This window comes from Megalops cyprinoides, chromosome 5 (genome assembly GCF_013368585.1).
Source record: "Megalops cyprinoides isolate fMegCyp1 chromosome 5, fMegCyp1.pri, whole genome shotgun sequence".
NCBI classification, from domain to species: domain Eukaryota; kingdom Metazoa; phylum Chordata; class Actinopteri; order Elopiformes; family Megalopidae; genus Megalops; species Megalops cyprinoides.
In genome coordinates, this window is record NC_050587.1 from 25,799,201 (window position 1) to 25,826,752 (window position 27,552).

Consider the following 27,552-nt stretch of genomic DNA (forward strand, 5'->3'; position numbering starts at 1 on the left):
GAGGCTGGGATGTCAAAAATATCAGAGAAAGAGCCGCCTACTTTGTGCTCGACCTAGCATGAAGCAGCGTGATCCAGAATTAATTCAGCCTAAGACGCATTCCTGGTCCAATCAGAGAGTGATCCAGAATGAATGCAGCATAAGACACATTCCTGATCCAATCAGAGAGTGCTGCCACAGCCAGGTTATACTGTTATTTAACTCTTAGCAATATTATCAGTATTCATATTGTAGCTTTCTTTTCTCCCCCTAGTGGTGTTCCCAGGCTTGTGTTTCAGCACTGCGAGTGCCATACTAAACTAGGAGAAAACAGGTGCTAACTACATATTCAACTATTTTTCCCCTTGTGTACAAGACTTCATATTATTATTAATATACATATGTATGATTATGTTGTGGGTGTGATTTTTGATATTGGCAATTTTTGTTCTGTCATAGTTTGAGCTCTCCTCAGATGTGTTTTTAGTTGATCAATTAGGGTGATTGTGTAGAGCAATCTAATCTTCCTCTGTCACAAAAAAACTAATCAAATATCTAAAACCTATTTACTCACGCTTGTGGTACCTAGAACTGCATAGAGGAAAAGATAATTGCTGTAAAATTAATTGCATATAATGTTTCATATTATTGCTAACTGAGATGTATATACAGTATATATTTTTTCATTTGCTTTGAATGTTTAATATGTAATAACTGACAATGTGTCTCGGATTCTCCGAGTTTAGTATCACTGTTTAGTATCAAAATTTTATTGTGCACTGATTGGAGTGAAAGTACCATTGATTGATTTGATTGGCTTGAGAGCTCCATGTGTGCACCAATGAAAATGGAGCTTTTAGATGCTGAGGATCCACTCTTCTAGTCTTAATGCTCTAGGTCATCATGCCATGACTCTTTTTAGTTTTATCATTTCTTTCCCCTCTCCTGCTCTGGACCGAGTATCAAACAGACCTTTACCGAGCACTATAAGCACTGTCACTGTATTAGAGTGTGTGAGTACCTGTTTGCTTGGGAATGTTGTGTGTTTGTATTGTATTTGAGGGTATTTTGTGCATGCAGGTGGATGCGTTTTATATTATATTTTCTTCGCAGACGCTCTTATCAAGGGCAACTTCCACAGTATACAGTTTTGTTTACAGGTTATCCATTCATACAGTTAAGCATACTTACACGATTTGGATTAATTCCCAACAGCAGTGGCCCACTCCAGAACTGAACTGGCAAACCTTTGGGTTTAGGAGCCCTGCTCCCTCTCACCCTGCCACACCTCTGCCATGTGTGTGTGAGTACAAGTGTTGTGTGTGAGCGTTTTTGTACACCAAGTAAACTAATGCTGCTATTTCTCAAAGATGTCCTTCAGTGGCAGCTCCAGCTCAGACTCCAGAGCAGGTTTGGGGCCAGAATCCCTCTACACTTTGCAGTGCTCATCTCTGTATTTTGGAATGTCAAACTTTTTATTTTGGTAATTTAAAAACAAAACAAATAAAAAGCCTTTAATAAAAATACAGCACCGTGACTAATTTACAGTGTCATCCTCTGTACATACACACACCCACACATACACACGTAGTGAACGCACACATAACCACTGAGGCAGCCGCACACGTTACAGGGATCACCTACATCTGCTGTGATGTTGTTTAATGTAACTGTAACCCTGCCCATTCCATGCAGTAATACAGCCATGTATTTATGCCGTATTATTGATGCATCACACACACACACACACACACACACACACACACACACACACACACACACACACACACACACACACACAAACATATACATGTATTTAAAATATTAAGTCACATGTAGGCTTCACAAACGATGTGAGAGTGAGGCTTCACAAAGCTAAATAGGGCAGAGATATTGTGTTACTGGTAAGTAATGGAGTTTTAATATTTAAAGGGAAAAGTCTTGATTGGTTCGTAAAAGCAAGTGACTGATGGCATGTTAGCTCCGCCCATCACATGGCATTGATGAAAGCCTCCTTTCCCCTTCAGTAGCTTCCCTTCCTGTCACTGGTATGCATCACGAACTGGGGGGGGGGGTATTTCCTTGTAGAGGCAAGGCTAGAGGTGTAAATCAAATCTTTGCTGATGTGTCAAGCCTGTCAATAAAGATGTGGGAAGTTACTTTCCATTACTTTCCAGACCCTTCTCCACTGGACCCAAGATCAAGCATACCAACACCACAGCACAGCAGTGTCCTCCTGCATGGTTTCTGATAATGTCCTAAAATTACAAGAACTACAACAGAAATGCAGAATTTTATTCAAATTCTTTTTAAACTTTGAACAGTCTTAGGAGTGCCTTCTGTGGTCATTGAATGCAAAGCAATGACCTCCGGAGCTCAGACATGGACCAGACTCTGGATAAGCTTAACATATCCCCTCCAAGCTCCCCATATAAATATCTAATACATTTGGAAAAAAATAACTATATTTATTCATGTCAAACAGTGCAAATTGTTTTTTCCCAGATTTCTCAGGTATAAACACATGAACAAATGAAACATATGAACAAATGGAGTGAATAATACATATTGTCATATGAAAATGATAAAGTACCTTTTGTACTGACAAGTTGGAATACCCACGTCAGAAAAAACACCACAGCATAAATTAATATATTACACACCTCCATGGGGACAAAGCTAGAATTACAGGGCAGCCCAGAGAAAAACAGTGATGCAGATTGAATATTGTCAAAACTTTACACCATAGTGCATTCAATACTGCAGAAGGAGCCAGAAACACTGCCTGATACAAAAATATCTCTGCAGAATGCATGAGCTTTGCATTGTAACAAAACATACATGTTAAACAAAGTAAAAATAATGCACCAACTCTGGGCATTTCTCTTTTTTAACACAATGTGGTTCTTTTGTTAAGATAATTTAGTTTGTAAGGACATCACAAAGAGAAATTTGTGTCTTTGTGTACATGGGACGGTTCTCTCCTTGGTTCTGTGATAATTCTCTCCTCTATCGCGTGTGCCTGCGTCACACGGCTCACTGGCTCTAGCAGCTCTGGCTTTTACACGCCTGCAGGACAGAAACATTCCGACAGATGCGTGCCTCGGTCCTCCGCCACTCCGGCGCACTGTGGAGGTTTGCTTTCGGCACCTTTAACCTGCCGGCCTTTTTTAATTCAATGCTTGTTGTTCAATTTCATGACAAAAAAAAAAAAAACAAAACAAAATGTATCCCTTATGTAAAAACAACTAGGCTTCAGAAGAAAACCACGTTGCTGGTTCCGTCTCTTTAAAAATATGGACCTGTTTTATTCCTGTGTGTGCCGTCTTTGACGTCCCCTCATAAACTAGCAGAGCTTCTGCAGCAGTTTCTCTTCCACAAGTCCGAACTGGACGCTCACAGACATCTCAGCGATGAACTGCTGGCAGCCTGCCTTGGTCACCTGTTTGCAGTAGCGCAGGTCTATGTGGCAAATGCTCCCACAGCGTTTGAAGAAAGTCAGGGATTGGTCTGTGACTCGATTGCAAACTGTGAGGGGGGGGCAAAGGGGGAGGGGGTCACCATTAGTTGCAGGTGAAAATAAAACATCACAAAAGTAATCGCAAATCATCCCACTTCTGTGATGCAACATCAACCTCTAGTGGTTAAATATCATTACTGTACCCTTCTGATTTTCAGAGACAGGCTTGGTGCATGCATGGGCTACCTGACAGATTGATCTCTGTGAGGGAGTCTCTGGTGGTGGTGCCCACGGCGGTCAGAATGTTGATGGACTGGTCGGTGATGTGGTTGCAGTAGCTGAGGTCCAGCCGCGACAGCAGGGGCATGTATCGGATGATCAGACGCAGTGACGCGTCTGTGATGTCCAGCCCGGCCAGACGCAAATCCACCACATTCCTCAGCTTGCTCCTATTGTCCATCTGACCTGTGGGCCCAGACGCAGGGGAAGAGTAGAGAGTAGTAGAGATTTCCGGGTTCATATTTTCATTTTAATTAGATGAGTACTGGCACAGATATTTTATTTTATGAGCAGATATCCAGCGCCTGTTGCTTCTTCCATCCCTGTACTCCCTTGTCTCGGAGCCTCAGGTAGGTTACAGGAGGTTTCAGTGCTGGCTGCAGTGCTACATTAACTACAGATGTTTTCTTACACCATAACCCTTTACGAATATTCTTAAAGAGCCAGCACATCATAATGCAAATAACTTAATGACAGACTGAATTTTGGGTAACATGTGTATCATGCTGAATAAGGGAGTCTGAGCAAATAAATAAAAATAATCTGACAAAACTGAAATACTGTGTCCCTGCCTCATGAACTTGTGATTTAAGCGTCAGGACATCCTTTTCACTCTCTAAGTTCCACAAGGGGGCACTGTAGTGCACAATCAGGATCTTGCGCACAAACAGCAGGAGCCAAACAAATACGGTTCAATGCAGCCCCCAGCAGATGAAGCAGGCAGTGTGGGTTACCTGGCCGGTTGTCAGTCGGGGGGGACAGCAGGTCCCTCATCTGGGTGTCCTTCAGCCCCTCCACCCACTGGACATCCAAGGTGCGGAGCAGGGGGCAGCTAGAGGTGCAGAGGGCAGAGACCGCCACCCAGGAGCAACCAGCCAGAAGCAGTATCCTGAGACCTGGTGGGTGGGACACAGACAGACAGGTATGGGCATGGGCGTAATTTATGGTAGGGACGGTGGGGATATGTCCCTACCACTTTTCTGATTACCAAACAAAAATAGTTAGGCATATTAACGCTATACTAGTAGCTTGTATACATAGCTAACATTATGTCCCCACCACTTTCCAAATCAAACCTACACCCTTGGGTATGGGCATGACTTATCACAGCTGGGCAGCACCTACACAGACCATGGAGTCATGTGAGGAAGTGAGCTTTATGTCACAAAACTCTCTCTCCTAATTTTACTGTGATACATTTTGGTCTGCTGACAATCCGAATAAAAAGTTCAATATAAATAAAGTTCAAGTATCAAATAACCGGATACATATACAGTACATGCATGTGCTAATGTGTCCATGTTTCTCTGTGGAAATATGGAACAGTTCATTATTTTTGAAGGCAGTCATGGAAAACAGTAACCCAGAGCAAATTTTTCCTGAAAAAATAAGTTATGTTGCTAACTAATGAAGCGATCGAGGAGTTATCGCACACTCTGTTCAAGGTAACGCAGATGAACATCAAGATAATAGCCGTCTGTTATGATGCCAAAACATGGTTTGAAAAAAACTGTGGGATTGTGTTGTTCCAGAACAGTCATCCTCGGTCACATGACTGGGATGATGGATGACTTCAGATTCTTGACTTTTTCTCGCCTTTTTCTTCAGGCAGTTTACGATAAGTTACACAGATTCATCTAAATGACATCATCAGTAGGGAACGATGGAATCCCATTCGTATTACTCGACTACTAATCTGAGAAAGCTCACCCTAGCAGTTTCAGTTTGTAAAGGAGAACAAAATAGCTGTTAGCTGTTTCCAGTACATCAAGTAGGCTTGAATACTTACATGCGCAAGTGAACACTGGTGACTGTGCACACACTGCCATGTGAAATAAGCCTGATAATTCATGCACTTTTGTCCCATACCAGCAATGCTTTTAAAAGCCTCCATACAGAATGGGATTAAGACACGCTGGAGAACATATGGGAGCAGCTCTCCCCTATCTCTGCAACTGATCGAGTCCTTCGTTATCTTCAGACGAGCAGAACCGCAACACTCTGAAGGACCTCTTCAGCAGCAAACCTCAGGCAATAGCAACACTATGTAAGGAGCCACAGAACTACGGGGGGGGGGGCAGATTTCGTGTTATCTTATCAAAATTTCCATACCGAGTAATTAAAACGACTCCCCAGAGTCAAGTGGTGGTGAGAAATAAAGAAAAACAGTAATAAAAAAGCATGCAAATTAGGCCAGGGTCATTTGCAGAATACTGGAGTTAAATCCGATGATGATGTCCTACCGTGTTTTAAACGGGAGCATGCATTGCAACTAAACACGGCAGACGGAATGTTATGTGAAAAGGTGGTTAAAACAACACGGCTTTGTGTCTAACCTGGCAGCCTGTTGATCAGCCAGCTCAGCTGTTTCTTGGAGATGTTGGTCCAACTGAGGTCCAGAGAGACGGGCTGCCGGCGAATGATTCCACTGAGCATGAGTGGAGTGATGGACTTGCAGCGATTCAGATCGATCCTGGTCCATAGCCTCTTATCACAACACCTGGAGAAGACAAAGGGGAGAACCCTTCAGTACACACAGCCATTCGCCGTATTATTTACGTTACAGTACATTACATGCATTTAGCAGATGCGAGAGCGATTTCCAGCACAATAGAATGTAAGTGTATCCATTCAAGTTAAATGAGCAACAGTGTCAGACCACGCTAACAACACTCACAGATCAATGAGTGTAAGCATAACACTGTTCAAACCCTACCACAAGTTAACTTGTGCAATCTGACTAGGCAACAGAAGCCAAGTATACTATAATACATCAGTTACTAGAATACAGAATCAAAAATACATCACACTACAACACATAAAATCAATATCAAATACTAGAGGTAGCAGGTGTTTTGGGGCAGGGATTGAGGTGGAACCGAGATGCAGACTGAAGAGGTGGGTCTTCAGTCTGCGTCAGAAGATGGTAATGATTCTGCTATCCTAACCTCCATGGTGGGTTGATTATAATATATATACATACATACATACATACATAACCTATCACAGTCATCAGGTCTGACACACAGCCAATCACCATCATCAGCACAGTCATACTGTTTTGTGCAGGGTCAGAGCAGGGCATGGAGTTAGGGTTAGGGGTCAGTGTGGGGATCCCAGTGTGAGATCAGTGTGTGTGTGGAGAGGGATCGGGGCTCACCATCTGTTCCAGGTCTTGCAGACGCGCATGCAGACGCACAGCTCACGGTGGCTCAGGTGGCGGAACACGGCCATCCACACCTCCCTGCGCATGACATGCACCTCGCCGTCGTCCAGAGGCAGCCGGTCAGGCGGCGGGCTGATGGGCGGGGGCCGGATCACGTGACGTTCCATCTGCAGGCACTTGGGCGGGGAGCGGCAGGGCGGGGGCCGGCCGCAGAGGGGGGCGGTGCCCAGCGGGGAGGGCTGGCGGCACGGGCGCAGGCCTGGCGGTGTGCCGTTCATCTCCCGGCTCCGCAGGTGGACCCGCTCACCGCCGTTGTTGAGCGCCTGTTTGGGCTCCTCCCCCTCACTGTCGGGCTGGGATTTTATTGGCTGCCGGTTTTCGTTGGCCAGGCTGTCCTCCGTCTTCTGGATCTCCTGGTTCAGCTCTTTGCTCAGTTCCTTGCTCAGCTCTTTGCTCAGCTCCTTGCTCAGCTCCTTGCTGGGCGGCCAGCGTTTGCGTCGCACCCGGCTCCGCCCCTTTTCCTGCGACTCGCTGCCGCCCTCGCCGCTGGGCCCCGCCCGCGGGGAGCTGGAACGCGACTGGTCACTTTCCCGAGCCGCAGGCATCCTGGGCGGGAGACTAGGAGTCTCCTTCTTCACGTCCTCTCCACCCTCCTCTCCCTCCCCTTCCTCTTCCTCCCCTTCTTCCTCCTCCTCTCCCTCTTCCTCCTCCTCCTCTTCCTCCTCCTCCTCCTCCTCTTGCTTCTGCTCTCGCTCTGCCACCCTCTCCTCCAGCACCCTCTTATCCTCTTCCTCCTCCTCCTCTTCCTCTTCTTCTTCAGTCTTGATCTGCCGCAGCAGGAGGGGGATGGGTGGATCGTCAGACTTCCTCTGTGAGGGGGAGGCACACGATGATCACAGAAACCTACAGAGGAGGCACTGCCTCTCCTACAGCCTCACACAGTCAGAAGCAAAATCAAAATCTCTGCTACAGTGGTGGCGGCGTTCTGATTCCACCCAGGGGAGTATCAGAACCATCTGTTCATGACCCACATGCGAAGTGATCAGACATAAAGGTCAGGTCCCAGTGAGGACCCCCCCGGTCTGTGAGCCAAGAGACCCTGTGGGCTGGTGTTTCTGTCTCCTGTGATCATCCTGGGCTGAACGCAAATGTCATCCATCAACTGATCGATCAAATGATCGATCAGTCAAATTTGACTTAATACAGTGCTCTGAACAAAGGAGTTGTGGAGGCCTCAGAGTACATTCCAGAAATAGGCAGAGCTCTAAGACTGGAGCGCCACCCAGGAGAGCACACATCTTTACTACTCCTGAGCTGTCCTAACAGCCCTAAAACCTTTCTTCCACAATTTCACCAAGTTTCATTCAAAATCCATCCATAACTTCAACTTTCAGTTATTCTGTTCACAGAAGGACAGACAGACAGACGGAGGGGGAGACCAGGGCGATTACATGACCTCACCCCCACTCACCGCTGGTGGTGATAAGGAAATATGGTTAAAAAAGAGCAATTACTCAGCGCCAACAGGAAGCCAGTCACCCAGAGAGGAAGAATAAGAGACATAAAAGAGGTCCTTTCAGTTTGTGAACATATGTAAAACATCAAAGCGCGCCTGATGAGAGCATCTCCAGTTGCTAGGTTACGGACACTCCAGCGGCAAGGTGATTGCTCGGTACCTTTTTCTGTGTGCCCGGCTCCGAGTCCTTCTCAAAGAGCTTCCTCTTTTTTCTGAGCGGGTTGTCGTCCGGTTTGGGCTGTCCCTCGGGGGTCAGGACGGGCGGACGCTTTTTGGGGGGCTCATCTGGCCTCCGTTTGGGGGTGTCCTCACGCTCGACCTTCCTCTTGGGTGGGGCTGGTGTGTCGGGCTCCTCCTTGATCTCACGGCTGAGGCGTTGCTCCTTAAGCAGTGACCCCGGCAGGCTGGATGCGTATTTAAACCCGGGGCCTCTTTTTTGCTTGTAGGCCAAAGGGTAGAAAAGAAAGGAAATACAACTTTATACCTTATGCCTATCATAGCCAGGCTGTGTCACACTGTCATCTCATTTATAACCATTTAAAACTTTTTAACAGAATGTTACAGCATTCCTGCATGGAGATAACCAAACTTTATTAGCCTGTGCAACCACAGCAACAGGAGACACATCCTCGAAATGGTCTCTAAAGAATTTAATCCTGGCAGTAAAACAATGTACTGCTGGTTAGCTGAACAGCAGTTTCCAAGACTTGACACATACAGTGGAGGCATTTAAATATCTCTACAAGTGAACAGCATAGAATTCCTCTTGTTTTAACTGAGTATATCGTATACTAAGTAGCATAAAGACCACCTAATATCACACGCACACCCACATGTGCACCCACACACACTCCCACTCCCACAGAGATACTTACTTTCCCAGTTTTCCCTGCATGGTTACACTTGGGACATTCCCAGCAGTTTGGAAGCTCCTCATTTACCACACCTCCTGCATCCTTTACCTGAGAGAGGGGGAGAGAGGGACAGAGAAAAATGATTATGAAAGAATAAAGGCCAAAGAGTCAAAGCACAAAAAGGACAGAGAAAGAGGGGTAGATAGAGAGAAAGGACAGGAGGACAGAAAACTTATGAAAAGGACACAGGGGAAGGAGGAAACAAGTCACATAAGTGACTGTACAGAAACATTCTGCAGCACAAAACAAGAGTAAGCAGACACTTGACCAGCACTATCTATTAGGCTGTGACTACTTGGTCATGCTTTTAGCCATCCAGTGCTAAAACAAGGTACCGCATGTACTCCCTGTTCTGCCTTCAAATTCCCCTACTTTTAGAAAAAACAGCACACAGATAGGCAGTTTAATTACATTACTGATACTCATTTCCTGACACTGACAAGGCATATTTCCCTTCCAATTAAGCCCTGCAGTGGAAAAAAACAACCAGACCCCAGTTTTTCTTTGTATGTTTCTTCTTATGTGTAAAGTTAATACACAGTGCACTACAAAAAGTACCTTCCATAACCTTGGGTTAGGAATTTAAGTAATGTTGGAACAATACAAAAAATAGTATACATAATACATTAATTTAATGACCATTATTTAGGACTTTATATATAATAATGTTTAATGGAGATATACTCAGACAGCTTGACTAAAATGAATCCAAAATGCCTTAGCCATTCTAGCTTTATGTATCATAAAATGGAGAAGAGAAATGCAGTTTCATTCTGGTATTTCCAAATCCCAGTGAGGGCACAAGAGCCCTGCATATTAATAACGGATATTTCATCAATATTTCAGAGTTATCATTTGCTTTCCTCCCTGAAGGCCTCTGTGAGCATGGATCTGTCTGCAGAGGGTCACCATTTTCGATCAGAGGACACTGATGTTAGGACAGAGTGTGGGGGAGAGGGGGGAGAGATTACTCTAATATTCAGCCTCAGCAGAGACAATATGTAAATCTGGGATTATCTGAACAGCAGCCCCCCAGCAAAAACACACACACATACCCGTGCTCTCTTTCTCTCCCCCTCTCCCTCTTCCCCCCTTTCTCTCACCTGCAGGCAGGCAGGGTGCAGGATTTCGTTGCAGATAGAGCACTCCATCAGCATGATGTTGAACTTTTCCTCCTCATCCTCCACTGTGTCCTCCTTTCCTGCCTCCCCACAGACCGCACACACTGCCGTGTGGGGCAGAACCGGCTGTAGGGGAGAGACACAGCCCACACCATTAAACCACACACACTGACAAACCGCACACATTCTGTCAACCTCCACATACACACACATGCACTATCAAACCCCACACATACAGCCAAACCACACAAGGACAAACAACACACACACCATCAAACCACATTCACATTAACAAACTGCATACAAAGACAAATTACACTCACATCACTAAACCACACACACCATTAAACTATACTCACACACACACACACAGACACACCGTCAAACCTCATACATAACAGCAAGGTGTCAATCTGAACTTTAAACCACACACAGTACAAACAGGTGCCCCCTGGTGGTGACAGAGAGCCTCACCGCAATGCACTGCCTCATGATGCAGGACTGCTTCATGCGTCCCGGGCCGCCGAACTTCTTCATGTCCTTGCAGAAGTGGCAGTCACCGCACTCCGTCCGCAGACAGGCCTCGCACTTCCGGCAGCGCGTCCTCCGCCGCCGGGCACCGGATGTGCCGCGGCCGGCCGACAGCTTGACGGGCGCTGTCGACCCCCCCATCTTCGGCTTGGGCCGGTTAGCGGGCCTCTGCTGAGACAGGAAGAAGAACAGAGAGAAAGAGATCCATCAGGACATGTCCTCTGCTGGTCCATTACAGTCCCCACCTCCTTATGCAGCGCATCACCTTGTACATGAGCTCAGCAGTCACCTATAGGAAGGATAGCCAACACTACTAACATGGCTGACAATGCTAATAATATAAGCACAGCTATAATCGCTCCACTAACAATGCTAACCACCATAACAATGCCAACATTATTAATACTGACACTGCTAACATCACTAACCACGTTAACATTGCTAAAATCACTAACAATGCTAACACTTCTAAATTGCAGTAACCTTTCTCATCATCTCCACAAGACACGCCTCTTTGCCCTGTATCTCTGGTTTTCCCATAAGCCCTCAGCTTTGGCTGTCACTGGAGGAAGGAGCACTATAGATGCTGACTGACTGACTGGTGGACTGGGCCTGAGTGTCCCCCTGGCAGTGAATGTATGGGAGCCAGCCATGTTTCCCACGATGCAGGGTGGTCAGCTGTGAGGAACACAGTTGACTGTAATAGAATGTGACCTTGGAGGCTTGTGCTTCCACAGTTTGCTCTTGAGAGGCAAACTAAGTTCATATATATATAGAACCACAGTTACGTAAACATGAACTATTGTATAGAAGTACCAATGCTGTGGTGACACAGAGATATTCACACGCTTGCTTTTCAGCATGTGTCTGTGCAAGTGTGCGTTTGTGTGTTGTATTGTGAGTTAATTTAATTAACACTTGCCGTTCCCAGTTCACTTAGGGAAATCAGGTCAGTCAATTAACCAGTCACAACAGAGATGTCTGTATGAATGTGTTTCTCTGGCAGGTGATAGTAGGTTCCTCACACACACACAAAAAAAAAAAAAAACGTTTTGCTGACGGTCACGAGAAGGTTCCCTTCCTGTTTCCCTTTCAGCAGGTTCGGTGCTTCCTGTTCAGAACAATGCCCAGAAGAATAGCCACTGGAGAACGCAGGATATGACAGCAACAGCAGCAGCTCCCCGCCACAGAGAAACACTGAATGTGTTTAGACCCTTCGTTCAGCCTCAGAACACACTGAGCACGCTCAGACCATTCCTCTTCTACCAGGTGATGTAATCCTCTCTGATATGGATCCACCAGCTATTGGAATGTCGTCACCGCCTCTGGCTGCAGTGTGTACATTGTTGCCCTGGCAACACATCTGTTGAAGCACTAACCGCATGAACACTGTTATATAACTTTGTGGGAGGGGCAAAGCTCAAAGTAAAATGGTGGCCCACAGGGCAGGGAGAGGATGAGTTTTGATACTGATCTCTGATCCTCTGGTCTGTTTGCTCCTCATAGTCTGTTTATTTTCTCATATGTAATGCATGGCTGCAGCCCATTTACACCACTTAGAACAATGTGCCGTGTGTGTGGCGCACACACACACACACACACACAAGCACGCAAACGAGCGCACAAACATACACTCACATGCTTGCTGGAAATGGGATCGCTATTACAATGACGATGAGAATGATGAAGACTGAAGAGGTGATAACATCAGAACATCAGACTGTAACTCCATATTCCTGCTTCCCCTCTGTCATTCTGCCACCCTTTTTTCTCCCTCTCCTTTCCTGCAGAAGCAGCAGTGTAGAAAGGAGGAATGTGTCTGTTGTTCCCAGGCATGGGAGTAACCTAAGTCATGTTTAACTCAAGCAAGCCTAAACTCATTTGATAAATCACTGGCAAGACTCCCGACAAAACGCAATCACCAATAACCCGAAGGCACGCCTTGCTCATGCAACAGTTCAATGATTTTGTACAACTAATTATCTGAAACGTATGAAATGTTACTATTATATATCACTACCCTTATGATTTTAAAACATTCCCAATTTATTTAGTTGATAAATTCCAGTGCCAAAAGTCAATTCTAGTCTGAAGTTATCCAAAATCACTGTGAGACAGTTCCCATCTTCCACATGCTGACCATACACCAGAGGCTCTCCATGCTAACTGGAGGGAAAAAGAAAAAGGAAAAAAAAAACGTAGCCGTACAAACAGGTCCTGAGAAATGGGTACCATAAAGCACAGATGTCTGACATCACAGCATGTAGCAGGTCAATAACGGAAACAACACCAGAGAAGGAGAGGTGAACAGCCTGCAGGTGGCTTTGGGATAGTTTGAGGATAGTAAGGTGATGCTTTTTTTCATGTTAGGAATGGTTCAGGAAAGGTTTGGGGATGTTTATCTGTAATGTTTCAGGGTATTTAATCCTACATTAAGGAGATCAGCATCTCTCTTCCCCAGGGCATCTTGAGGGTTGAGTATGTGTACAGTATAGCTTCAGATCAACAGCAGCCCACAGCCTGTGCTCTCAAACATAGCACAGGGCTCGCTGCGCTCTCTCACACAGCACAGGTCAGGTGAGGACCTTACATAATCTTACTTGTAAAAGCATGTACAGTTTCTAGAGCTATTACAGAGCCAAACAACATAGGCCTAAAAAGGCCTATTGAAAGATCTACACAACACTAAATGAGTGAGTGGTCAGCAAGGTGGCTTGGGTTAAGAGCACAAGGCTCAAATTCAAGATGTCAGGTTTGGGAGAGATTTTGGGTTATTTTAAGCAGGATTCTAAAAGCAAAATGGGTCCCTTTGCCCTGTACAGGGTTAAGCATTGTATTACGTGGCAGACTTTTTCATCTGTTTATGAAATATGGCCTGCATGTGTTTCCAGCATATGGAAATGCTGTTCGACACAGGCACTCATTATCGTGCTGCATTAATGGGAAAATATCTATGTTTTATGAAACAAAAATCATAAAGAATCTGCAACTCAGCATTTTCTAAATAAAAATGCATACTGCATTCATCAATGAAATGTCATAATTTTCTTGGCAACCTCTGCACACCTCCCTTTAAAGCACTGATTTGAAGAACTTGCCAATCAGCATCTATTTTCAGTAAAGCTATTAAACAGGTCCTAAGACATTCTGGATTCCTGTTTTCTTTTCCGTGTTGTAATTATACAAGCAGAATTCTGTTTTCATTTAAACCGGGGTCATCTGGGCTTAGGTTTACTATAAACCATTCCCAATCTGAACCAGACACAGAGCTTTTACCACAAAAGCGCCTGCGTTCTGGCTTGAGTCACTAGTTAAGAGGCAACTATTTCAGATAACCTCAAAGGAATAGGCAGTACATGCCAACACCGGCTCTCTCTCCAACATCAGCTCAGGAATCCAGTAAACAGACATGATACCACATGAGCACTCCTGACCCTAGTGTCAAAGGTTATATTTCCAGGTGAGGCACTGCTGCAGTGCCCATTGAGGGAGGTCACTTCTATATTAATCGATAAATAGGAAAAGTCTAATCTGTGGACGTCTCCGAGGATAAAGGAATCTGCAAAGTGAATGAATAATGCGCTGTAATCACACACAGAAGTTTTATAAGTGAATTTCCTGATCAGACTTTGGTAACTTGGAGCTCAAAAGCACTGAGTCCTCAACGCAGACATACATATGAATGTACTAATGCAACTACTACTGCTACTACTACTATACCTTCTAATGCAAGTAATAATCTCACAGATGTCGACAGTGAACTACCCGAACCTCCTGGACTGCTGGCCGTCAGGTGGGCCTTTGTTACGCTCTGGACGTGTGATGATACAGAGCCATATCGGCAGGGACCGCAGCTCAGGCGACACACAGGATTATGCAGGATATTGAGGGCAGTTATAAGCTCTGCTGGGCTCTCAGGGTCTGTGGCCGAGGGATTAGCGGAGAGCGACTGGCAGCAGGAAGACAGAAAAGAGGATCCATGCAGCGCAATCAGGAGGCGCAGCGGGTAAAGAGGCAGGGCGTGTGTGTGTGTATGTGTGTGCGTGTGTGTGTGTGTCTGTGTGTGTGTGGCAAAGGGAGTATAGGTAGTGTAGGTGAGGGGGCAGACAGTAGGGCAGGTTGGAGGATAGATTGAGTAAGGACTGGGCTGGTAACCCAGATGTTAGCTCTGGATTTCCAGGAAGGGCAGAGCACTTGTAGCCTTGAGGGACACTCTTTTTATGAAACGCTGCACTGTATAACTGGCCACTCTGGTCAAACACTACACCGGGATCAAAGGCTCAACAAGCAGGTGCCAAATTTCAGTTTGGATTCTGTGTGACCGCTTGTGTGCAATATAACACGCTACGCCAAGCAAATACTGCAGGTACAGAATAAAAAAAAAACAGATCCAGGTGCTATTGTGGTTTTGGATGGGCCCTATAGTGATGCCAGTCAGATGCCAGTCTAAACTCTACACCACCCCTTCCATGTAAATCATTTATGTAAGCAGTACATATTGCTTAAATACTGAAATAAGAATCAGCTATATGCAGTCATCAAAATAATGGAACAAAATCATTCCTATACTGATGCTATTTTAAAACCTCTGCTTTTAAGAGTCCTCTGGGCTCCTGACTGCATGTAATACAAATGTACAAAAAAATTATATGGATACAGTGAACTTAGTATCTCATACTAATTACTTAAACACTGAAAATATTTTCCATGTCAAATCATGCAAAAAATGAATTGCATAAAATGACACCATTTTACTGTCCTTGGTAACTGTGCTGTGACCACTGTATTAACTTCAGTAGACCTGGAAAGGTGTAATCCTTGCTACTGTCCTTCCCCAGCAGTTTCAAACTGACAGGTTCCACGGAGTTTGATGGAAGTACACAAACATTTTTTGATCTCACTTCAGATTCTTACTTAGGGCTGGCAGCTGCATGACTAAATTCAAGCCTTGCATAAAACAAGGTGAAAGTAATTACACAGAACAACTGCAAGCACCAACTGTGACTCCACAGCTCTCAAGCTGCACAGCATGTGAAGTGATGCCTGTGTGTTTCCAGCACTGTTGTGTACTATAGCTCTCTGGAGTGTGGGAGACAAGCACAGACAGGGCGCTGATGATTACTATGGCCTTGACCAGCTGGAGTTTGAGAATCCCTGCTTCTAAACCGCTGCTTTCCTTAGGTTCTGAATTCTTAAATGCAGTCCAGTTCTGGACACGGGGGACAGGGGTTCAATCGAAAACAGCGATGCTTCAGTTGAACAGCTGGGGCCACTGAGTATGCAAAAGTAGCCAGTGCTTTTAGATTTGCTAAAGTGGAATTCCCCAGAGACTAAAGGCGTGGGGGTTGAAACCCTTCATAGTGGGTAAAACTTAAGAGATGATGGAGCAGGGCATCAGAATAGCTGCCGGCTGCCTGGGAATGGCCGGGCCAGTCTCACAGGCCCAAGGTAAGAGAGGGAACAGAACCTCTGCGAAAACCTCTGAAGCTCCCGGATTTGCCCCCACCTCTGCCCCTCCCCCACTCTCATTCAGCAGGCTCACCTCTGACCCTCTTAAAGGGACGGTGTGCCTGCTGCCCTTCTGTGGATGTGTGGAACAAGTTCCCCGTGACTCGGGAGGGTACAGAATGTGTGGGAGAGAACTCAATGAGGTCACCAGAAGCAACGCAAGTGAAGGAAGGAAATGTCAACGTTTGCTGTGTCCTTCTGGTGTTCGGAAAGACCGCCAGACGCCTTTGCCTTTTTCCCCAGAACATCCCGTACACACACACACACACACACACAAAACACTCTCTTTTAAAGTATGAGGAAACAAAGCAATGGTCTTCAATAAATGTACACTTTGCTTCTGCCTCATTCCCATAATTGTGTGCAGAATATGTGTTTGCAGAACTGCGTGTATAATTCAGAACAGCGTTACAACACTAGTGTAGCGACCTTGAAAACAAAAGCCAGTTACACCAGTCGCAGAGTTACACCAGTAATTCCACAACACCAACTGATCAGCAGAAAACATTCTGAACACGGCGGAAACAGCACGTGCTTGATCAGAAAACCTGTTCTACCAACTGATCTCTGTCTTGACAAAAGGTTTACATTTTGGGTGGAAAGTTTCCAGCTGACTGAACACAGAGGTTTAACATTCATGTGCGATGTTCTCTCGCTGTGCTGCAAGTGAAGGAGAACATGACTAATTCCCTCACGTGTGCTGTCATGTTGCCCAACACACACAATACATCGCATCACGTTTGCTTAGCAGACACTCTCATCTAGAGGGACTTAACATAGATGGCAACTTTTACATGTTATCCATATTTATTGAATATTTGTATATTTACTGATGCAATTTGGGCTACCATGCCAAAGGGTACACCATCAGTGGTCCATAAGGGAATTGAAGTGTCATTTTTTTTGCATTATGAGCCCTTCTCCTTACCAGCCACACTGCTGCCCTGCGCGCGTGCACACACACACACACACAAACACATCACTACACACAAATAACACACGCACTACACTGCGGATCTTTGTCACAGGACATGACTAATAATCAGTGTTTATTCCTCCGCCAATCATCTCATTTTGACAGATACAGCACAGAACACAATGTGCCTGGAGGCAGACTGAAATTCATAAACATAAACAGTCCCTGAATACGCTGCTGTGCATGAGAGAGTCCACTAAAGAGCCAGAATCACACTCAGTTTATAAGCACTCACTACAGCAAAAGAGAGCAGAGGCAAGCACCAGCATCACACACATCACAGAACTGGAAGCATTCAGGCAGTGGGGAAAGCAAGCAAACCCAGCAGGAAACTATAATGTTCTGGCACCACAAGCACCACAAAATATCCAGAATTCCATAATCTGGCAACATTTCTAAATTCACAACACACTTACACAATTACAGACACACACATTGTGGCACTGGATTATAAGAATTTGAAAAGACAAAATACCTCTTGCTTTTTTGTTCTGGAATAACTGGCTGTTGCCCTAAGGACAGAGACAACCACATGCACACAAACACACAGAGTCATGTGTGACCACAGAGGCTTTCTTACAGCAACAAGATACCCTCATACAAAAAGCAATACTCGCGCACGCACACACGCACACACACACACACACCCATGCAAGGTTTCTCACTGCAACAGTAAGCTTCACTTACATTCCCTACCCTCACATAGACACACACAGCCTGTTTTTTACTACATTGATAAGATTCCGTTAGCTAGATGCGTTAAACAGAGACACACAGACATGCACGCGCACTAACACTCACACTTGCGCGCACAACCACACACACACACACACACACACACACAGAGCATTTCCCTTTTAGCAGGTCACAAAGCAAACGATAGTAAAAGCGGCCCCAGTCTGTGGAATGTGGCTCCACAGCGGTGGAAGCGCTAACCTGCTCTGCGTCCGAGTCGTGCTCGTCATCATCGGTGCTCAGCGACATGGCCACGGCGCTCTCATAGTCACTCCGGCAAACGGCTCACTGACATGGCTGCAGAGAGGGCCGCACCACTCCAGATACCGCTGCCTCCCTGAGCCCCTCCCCCCCGCAGGGGAGAGCAGCTGCTCCCGCACACGCGCGCACACACACTCACACACACACACACACACACATACACAAGAATGGCTCACAGCTCATAAATGGGGGGGCGGTGGGCAGCCAATGGAGAAGCAGATGGTGTCTGATTACAAAAGGCTCTCACAAAGGAGTCTCAGAATCAGCTGTACTTACATGCTCCACATTAACCAGGGAAGGTATGGAGGGGGAGGGGGACGACTTCCCTTGAAAATCAGTTTGGTTTCATGTTACTGGCGTCTTTTCAGTTCCCACTCTCTGTATAACTGAACATGTCTGCCAGCTTCCTGCCTACACACACTCAGGCACAGGACATCCATTGCTCTGGGCTGGATTGCTGTGGCCTTGGAGCCCCTACAGCTATGCCATGCTTTCGTTTTTTTTTTCCTTGACCAGTCCCACGCTAGCGGGAAAAGTACGAGTAATTTCCCCATTCCAATGGCAGGAAAGCACCCTGTCCTTTCATCAGACAAACACAGAGGCCCTGAATCACATTTCAGCAGAAAAAGGGAGACTTTCAGTTTGGAATCAGATTAAAAACAATCCATTTACTATATCTGGTGTGTGACCAAAGCAGTAAAATGAAAGCACAGTCACTGAAATCACTGAATCACAACACACACACGCCGAGAGGGCAAAGCAACAAGCATATCCAGGTGAATACATACTCTTCTAACAGATGATTGAATGAATCAGCTTTTTCATTCTGTGTGCAACTTTCTGTCTGTGGAGCAGAGAGGGCAGGAATTTTGCCATCAGGCCCCACTGTGTGGCCAAGCGCCTGAGCTACATTCAGCTTTATTTGTCTTTTTTAAAAATCATACCCCTCCCCCTTTTCATCAGCACATTATGCCCTCATTTGCATATCAATAGCTGGGGACAGCTGTGTCACACAAAGAGACCCCCCCATCACACTATAACACACCAAGAAACAAAAGGAGTGTGGCCTGGCGGTTCCTGCTCAAGCCTGACCTTACCCGGCAACGCCAACACACTTAGCTACTCAACCCATTTACGCAGAACTCTACACAGATCAGACCTTACACTCTCTGTTTAAGGCATTACCTAACTATGTCCTCACCAGACCTTAATCATTGCCATTCTAACAAAAAAATTTTGGTAATGGAGGCTCCAGCTAAAGAGTCTCCATAAGTGTCTGTCAGTTCAGCCAAAATTACATTACATTACATTACATTACATTATTGGCAATTAGCAGACACTCTTATCTGATCAGAGTGACAGTTACAATTTTTTACATGTTACCCATTTACACAGCTGGATACTGAGGCAATTGTGGGTTAAGTGCCTTGCCCAAGGGTACAACAGCAGTGCCGCAGTGGGAAATCAAACCAGCAACCTTTCGGTTGAGTCCTGCTCTTTACCACCACGCTACACTGCCATCCTGCAATTCTGAACACATTGCGTTTCACCCTCAGATTTTGCAAAGAGAGCCTTCACAAATCTAGTATCTTACTTCCCTTTCCCCTCTGAGATTGGCAGGAGAGTTTAATGCACCTGAATCTTAGGTCATTTCCTGGATGAGACAAACACTGATGCTTTATTTATATTCCTGCTAACTGTTTTCTGACACCAGTGACCATAATTACCAAGTATTCTGAGTCACCAGAATTTCTAGTTAAATACCTAGTTAAATCCACATCATGGTTGAAGCTGCACGGTTTGTTTTTTATTCCACATGTATCTGCGTAGTTCGGACTACAGACAGATGCAGCAGTAGCAGCAGTGACAGCAAGACATTTAGAAACAGAATCTTGCTACATACAAGGAACATAAAGTAAATATCTCAACTACTGCATTGACTGACCGTCATCATTCTTTCCCAAAAATGACGGTTGAAATAGGCATGACACATACAACCCAAACTACATCACATTTGAATTGTGTCTTGAAAACTCCCTTTCTTCCATAAATCACTGACATCTGAGTTAAAGGCATTAACTTCAGAATCCAAAGACAACAGTGACTTTTCGCAAGTGAACGCGTCCAAGCCAGATGTGCAGCAGTACAGAGACAATGACATAATAAGGATGTACTGAGTGTTCCACTGCAACAGTATTTCAGCATTGCTAGCTATGCCAAGTGTGAGGGAAAAAAGAAAAACCAGCTTCTCCTGTGTGCACCAAACGGCAGAATCAAACTGACATTTAAGGTGCAAACGGGCAAGTTCTCGCAGTCTCACCTTGACGGACTTCTTGGGCCAGCACACCACAGGGACACCAGTGACGGCCAGCTGGGGGTCATCATCAGCATGCTCTTTCAGAACCACCTGCAAGCACAGCAGGGAAAGGGTTAAAGAACCAAGAGCCTCACAGTCTCTTTAGAGTTATAAATCACTACTCCCCTATTGTACTACTCTCATATAACACTGCTCTGCTGCTGTGCCATTCCCATATAGTAATACTGTGCTACACTACAACAGATGTGAATGAATGTGACTGAATGTAACTGGTGAATGAGTGAACGATAACACAGTGACTGGGTGAACATGGATCTGACCTTCATGTCCTCCAGCAAAGCCTGGGGGTCTTCAATGCCCTGCGGGACACTCTTCTTGTTTTCGGGGAGTGACTCCAGCTTCTCCACGAGGGCCTTGAGCCCCTTCAGCTCAAACTGCGTCAGGTGGATCCACCTGCCCACGGGCTCTGACACCGGTGACTCAGAGGGAGTTCTGGGGGGGTCCCGGGGGGCCGCAGGGACAGAGGGGGCGGGAGCGGGGGTGGAGTTGTCGTCAGAATCGTTGAGGTTGGATTGGGCGTGTTTCAGAGGGCAGGGGGCCCTCTCTCCACGCTCGTCCTGTGCCGCTGTCTCACTGGAGTCATCCTCCATGTCAGCGCGCGAGCTGTCACTGCTAACCTTCCTCTCAGTGTCTGAGGAAGAGGAGGAGGAAGACAAAGGGAGTAAAACACACAGGTCTGGAGTCAGATCTGTGCAAAGTGACCTCTCCCCATGAAGTAGGACCCGCACCTTTCCTATTTTCAGTTTTCCCTACACGTGAAGGACACTGGTAAAGGACTAAACAGTGAGGCTGTGGGGGCCCCCACAGCAGAGATGGCTGTGGGGGCCCGCTGCTCCCTCTGAAGCTCTTATCATGTAATCACTTTCAGCAGGCAGCACTATTCTGCTCATTTTATACCAGTTTCAGTACACTGTAATTTACGCCCTTCCTGGACCTGTCAAATGCTGTCGCTTTGTGAAGGTGACCGACTAATTTGAACATGTCTTGGGAAGCAAAGAAAACCAATAATTATACAAGCACTACAACTGCAAAACAATTCAACTGATATGGGACTTAAGGTAGGCAATTCGATCTATTCTTACGCCCCCTTCTGTATATGCAAAGGATTTAGCCATAGCTACACATTGGAAAGTGACAAATAACAGGTCTGGGTTTGGCCTCTCTTTCAATGTCAATGTTTTGGTCTCTCTTTCAATGTCAATGTGGCTAAAAGCTTAGCAACACATTGAATCGACCCATGAGTTCACATGGTTATAAAGCAGGAGCATCTTCGAAAACTCTGCTCCCAAGACTGTTTCACCTTCTAGCATCCTTTACTGGAGAGGCCTCTCACTCACTCAGAGTGCCTGTGAGTGAGCAGGGAAGGTGAGGTGAGTGAGTGAGGTAGTGAATGAGTGAGCAAAAACAGCCGGGTCATCGAGTGAGAGTGAGTAAATGAGACACTGAGGAAAGGTGAGAGTCTGTGAGTTAGTGAGCGACGTTATGAGGTATAGGGCTGCTTCCAGCCGCAGTGAAGAGTTATAAACAATGAGTGTGAGAGAAAGGCAGTAGTACTTGAAAAAACTAATAGATTACTTCCCCACTCACACACGGCACATACAACTGGCCTTATGTTCGGTGGGTGGGGTATCTCAAGACACTTTCAAGGATGAATATATGCTCAATCATTTGTGAGGACTACAAAGAACCCTGGGGGCTTCAAGCAACACCACTTTCTTACCATTTACCAAGGATTCCTTGCGGAAGTCTTTACTCAGATGGGAGCGTCTGGTTAGGCAGTGCACATATCTCTCCAGCACGTACCAGCACATCTCATAGTAGAAGGGATAGCGAAATTTGGCACGAACCTGGAACGGACAGTGCAGATCTGAATCAACAGTCCTTTCTGGGCATCATCATTACAGCTAAGCCTCAACATTCTAAAGTGCAAATACTGAGACGGCCAGGCTGCCAGTGTCGCACTGTGGAACCCTTCCTCCCATGTCAGTGTTGAGTGTGTTAGAGCTGGCAACCCTGACATGGCAAGGTCAGGGCAGATAAAAAGTGATCGCAAAGTCTGTAGAAACTGCCCTCATCGACTCCTACCCTGTCTCTTGGTTATGGTGTCGCTCCCAATATTTGAAAAATCTATAAACCTTCAGCATTGCATGCAGGCATAAGATAATTAATTCAAATACAATCTTCTAACACCCTTTCAAGTGTCCATTTCAAGGGTCTATTTTGATCCAATTTCCCTGTTTACAGGGCCAATTACACCTTAATCACAATTATACCCGTGTACCAACATTGCCTTAGCACCAATACATCTGTATTTACAGCACCAATTACACCTTAATCACAATTACAACAGAGTATTAACAATATCCCTCACCATCAATAACAGTCAGCCCAGTGATAGAAGCACTATTATAAAACAGGGTTATAGAACAGCTGTCAATAAGCCCATGTCTGTGCAGCCAAAGCAAGGTTTAATAAACAGCCAGTGACAAAACACTTTCACAAGTCTTATAAACCATACTTGGTCTATAATGCGCCGGTAGATATTAAGCCAGGGGACATCAAGCTGTTTATTCTCTAAATGGAGGTTATCATTACATGGGTAAGTACACTGACAGCAGGGGGAGGGCTCGAGGAGAGTCTGTCCCTACCTTTGTTCGGTTCTCGATCTCATAAATGTTGAGCTGCATGGGGATGTTGAAGCTGTGAAGGATGTTGCCTCCAAACACCAGCGTGTCCTCCGGTGTGTAGACAGCATGGATCCAGCCTGAAACAAGAGTCTCGTGTCACCGGGGGGCGCTTTAAGCCCACGGCTGGATGCAGCCTTCACCACCAGAGGATGCCGGTATCAGCTCTGTATACAGACAATTACCCTGTAGCTTGGCTGTAAGGTAAGGCATCCTGAGCTCAACACATTTTTTGGGATTTTACACAACATGCATACGCTTCCTTGGTGTTGTAACTACAGCAGTACCCTGCTGGGAAGAGGAGTGGCATAACCTCATCATCAACCCATTCGACTGGTGCTTCAGCAAACACCTAGGAGAGGGTGTCACCATCAGCCTGTCTGATTACAGTAGATACCGTTGCCCTCTTCTCATCATACAATGTAATCTGCCATAATGTCGAGGCAGGTTCAGTTCTTCAGTTCAAAACAGTAATGTTTCTTTGGTTTACACCCATATTATTGTTAAACAGTTTTTGAAAATATATGTATGTTAATCTCATTCTGTTGTTACTTCTTGCAATGACCTAGTAGTCAGTAGATAGTAACTGAAGCAGTACTTATAGTCCAAGGCACATTGTTCATTTCACATGACAATGCTCAGCTCAGCCATGTGAGACAGACATACAAGGGCACAGACAGACAGACAGAAACAGTTCACGTGTCAGAGCAGTGTGGTGTGTTGTGGGCTGGCCAGCTCACCTGAGGGGATGAAGAATGTGTAGCCCTGCTTGAGCTCCACTCTCTGGCATCCATCGGCTCGGTCCCCCAGGAAGACATCGCTCTGCTTCCCCGACAGGACCCAGTCTTCGTACATTGACAGGTTATGAGGGGTGGGAGGCACCAGCCAGAACACCTGGGAAAGGAGGAAGGACAGAGAGGGGGATGAGGACCAGAGCCTGCTGTCTGGACTGTACTTCTACAGACCAGGGGTTGGAAGAGTGACCCCTTCACAAAACAGTGGTTTAGAATATTTTGTGTGGGCTGGCCTGTAGCATAACATAATTGTGATTGGCCCCGGTGCAAATATTTTGTCTTGTCTCCCCTGCCCCCCCCATCCTCTTCTCTTTTTTTCCTTCCTCTTTTGAGCGCCATTTTTTTGTTTGGGCTTGCTAAACATTACTTATGCTTCTAATTTATCATCCATTTGCTGAAGAACACTTGCTTCTTGCTAAAAGGCTGAACCGCTGAGAAAAAATTGACACCACAACGTCCACACAAGTTATCACAAATGACTGGGAGCAAGGTCATTGGAGAAACAAACTAGCATTTCCCAGCAAGCCTTCTTCCTTTGTAACTTTTGAGAAGAAAGCAACCAAATTAAATAAGTGGTGGGTACAAATAATATTTATTTTTAATGAAACATGCAGTTTTGGAACATTTCAATAAGGACAAATAAATATACATAAGAATAACCTATGATTCAAAACAGTAAGTGTTATAGTCAAGGTGGTATATATAGCCATCACAATTACAAGTAATTTTAGTTGATATCATGAATGGTTACTTTGAAGACTGCGTGAAACGGTCAATGTGCGAGAGGGCCCACCTACAATAGTAAAGCAGCAAAAAATCACCTTCCTACATGGGCCCCTGATAGCTTCTGGGCCCCGGTGCACTGCACCGGTTGCACCATCGATATTTACGCCAGTGGGGCCGGCCAACACAAAATGTGCAAAGTGGTGCAAAAGGTGCAAAGTGTCACATTTCTAATGCCCCCAAGACTTTCATCCAATCATCAGGCACCCTCAAGATTTTAACCTAAACATCAAGCAGGTTAGCAGGGGCAGCAGTGTAGCATAGTGGTAAGGAGCAAGACTCGTAAACGAAAGGTTGCTGATCTTCAGTTACCACTGTCAAATTAGCTTTGTGAGAATGAGGGGAGATGGGGGTTACAAGAATGTTATGAGGAATAATTTGACATAATTTCTAGGGGGAACAATATTAACATAACAGACAAAATTAAAACCCTTGAAAGGACTGCACATTACTAAACTTGTCAGGGTGGTTGGTTGCTCGCTGCACTTGCCTAAGGGCCTTGCTCAAAAATACTGTAGTCCTTACCAACCTGGGGAACTGAACCTGCAAACTTTGGATTACAAATCAAGTCCTGTACACAGAACTACTGCTCCAATGGGCTTTCAGAATGAGCTGGAACAGCAGAGAGAGAGAGAGAGAGAGAGAGAGAGAGAGAGACAACAAGAAAAAGACAGAGAGAGCTAGAGAGCACTCACCTTCCTTCCCCTGTGGACGTGGTACCAGACAGATGTTCCCCCAAAGTCAATGTGAAAATCTGTGTAGCAGCCTTTCACACTCATCAGACAGTACCTGAATGGGGGGGGGGGCACAGGGAAAAGCATTATAAACCACACTTTCTTTTCCTTTTGTTTTCAAATCACACAACATGCGACAATCATGTTCCAATCCGTTACATTTAATTGGGGAACTGGACAGAAAAACCGGTGACCTACATGGGACTGCGGGTCGCCATGGCAGCCACATTTGCCGTGGTCGTTTGTAATGGACACACGCTTAATAGTGTGCAGGAAAGGAGGAGGAGGAGGAATAAAGGTGTGTTTGTTGAAACACCACAGAGAGCACATCAACCTGATCTAAACTGAAGCAGCACCGTTTACAACAGAGGATCCTGGTCACAAGGTCAATGTGATGGTATGTAGCATGGAATTTCATGTGACAAGGTGTCTGCTCTGTCTGAAGGGGCCGGACCAAAACAGGAAGGCGTGTAGTTTATACACAAGAACAACCAGTGCGTTGCGAGTGTAACCTGACACTCTGTCCAGCTCACACACGTCACTGTACATCTCCATAGGTATGTGTAAGGTGTCCATTCATAATTTCACTGACATTCACATACCTGAACAAATGCACACTCAGACATAAATGCATGAACACACACACTCATACACCCCTCCCTAAAGCTGCACTGCACCCCAGCAAGCTCTCAGCAGACGGCACCCCACCAGCTGCTGGAGCTATCCGTAAACTTTTCCCATCCATAAATCCCTGCCATTGTTAGAGAGGAGGACTGAAACCAACCTCCGACCAGCACCTCCCCTCCTGTACACCGCCTGTGTTAAGTCCAGACTAAGCCACTGATGCAGGGATCCAGCTCCATGCTTTACTTCCCACTCTGGACTCTCTCAATGATGGGAACACATAAAAGGAGAGAGAGAGACAGAAAGAGGGAGAAAGGGAAAAAGAAGGAGAGGAAGAGGAGGAAAGGGAAGCAGAGAAAAAAGTGTGTGAGAGAGAGAGAGAGTACAAGGGAGAGACAGAGAGAAAGGGAGAGAGTGAGAGAGAGATAAAGAGACAAGGGGGAGAGAGAAACAGAGAGAGAATGAGAGAGTGAGAGAGGGAGAGAGTGAGAGAGAGAGAGAGAGCAAGAGCTAGAAAAGGAGAGGGAACGCCTTGGGTGTGTACGCTATGTCAGCTCCTGATTGGCTGAGTAGGGTTCACTGAGCATCTGCTGCAGCCTGTGGGGAAGAGACCTCAAATTCGAAGGAGCTCTGCTGCCTAGCAACCACCAGAGAGAGTAGGAGGGATGTGCAGCATCGTTACCATGACCACAAACCTGTCTCGGCTCTAGCACAGTGTCACACGCACGCATGGCAGCCCCCCCGCCCCCCAGCGTGCCCTAGGGTCTTTCACAGCATCTGACCCTCACTCAGGTCCACCTCCTCTTCCCTCACTCCACCAGGAACACATCAGGCTGATTCCACCTCTCTGATCATTTTAACCCCACTCAATAATGGTGATTAAAAGCTGCCAATCATACCTCACACACATTGACGCACAGCAACCCAGGTTCAAAACCAACCATGTCATTTGCCTACAATGACCAGGAGCCCACATCAGCTTAACAAATTGGCTTCTGGGGATGGGGGTGGATAGCTTGGCCAGGGTCCCCTTGTTGCTCCTCTCTCAGCGCCTTGGGTGGGCACTAACGAGTTACTCACACAGCATCAGGAGGACGCGCCTATGCTCCA

The 27,552-nt window shown here is 45.9% G+C and overlaps 1 protein-coding gene across 3 annotated transcripts in view; it reads right to left on the reverse strand.

Annotated features, from left to right (window-relative positions):
- Window positions 1-2,317: 2,317 nt before the first annotated feature.
- The window catches only part of LOC118777802 (lysine-specific demethylase 2B), a 31,781-nt gene continuing 6,546 nt past the window's right edge, over window positions 2,318-27,552 (reverse strand). Inside the window, exons 7-21 of one of the 3 annotated variants that reach the window (XM_036528968.1) lie at window positions 25,780-25,873; window positions 24,248-24,401; window positions 23,472-23,587; window positions 22,544-22,670; window positions 21,084-21,454; window positions 20,767-20,853; window positions 10,910-11,134; window positions 10,418-10,561; window positions 9,276-9,362; window positions 8,561-8,848; window positions 6,879-7,753; window positions 6,055-6,218; window positions 4,453-4,614; window positions 3,686-3,904; window positions 2,318-3,507 (exon numbers count right to left, since the gene is read on the reverse strand). In XM_036528968.1, coding sequence (XP_036384861.1) covers window positions 3,326-3,507; window positions 3,686-3,904; window positions 4,453-4,614; window positions 6,055-6,218; window positions 6,879-7,753; window positions 8,561-8,848; window positions 9,276-9,362; window positions 10,418-10,561; window positions 10,910-11,134; window positions 20,767-20,853; window positions 21,084-21,454; window positions 22,544-22,670; window positions 23,472-23,587; window positions 24,248-24,401; window positions 25,780-25,873 — 3,295 coding nt within the window. In that variant the 3' untranslated portion in view covers window positions 2,318-3,325. Of the gene's footprint in view, window positions 3,508-3,685; window positions 3,905-4,452; window positions 4,615-6,054; window positions 6,219-6,878; window positions 7,754-8,560; window positions 8,849-9,275; window positions 9,363-10,417; window positions 10,562-10,909; window positions 11,138-20,766; window positions 20,854-21,083; window positions 21,455-22,543; window positions 22,671-23,471; window positions 23,588-24,247; window positions 24,402-25,779; window positions 25,874-27,552 lie in introns of all 3 variants that reach the window. The other 2 variants (XM_036528969.1, XM_036528967.1) reach the window with 2 other exon arrangements.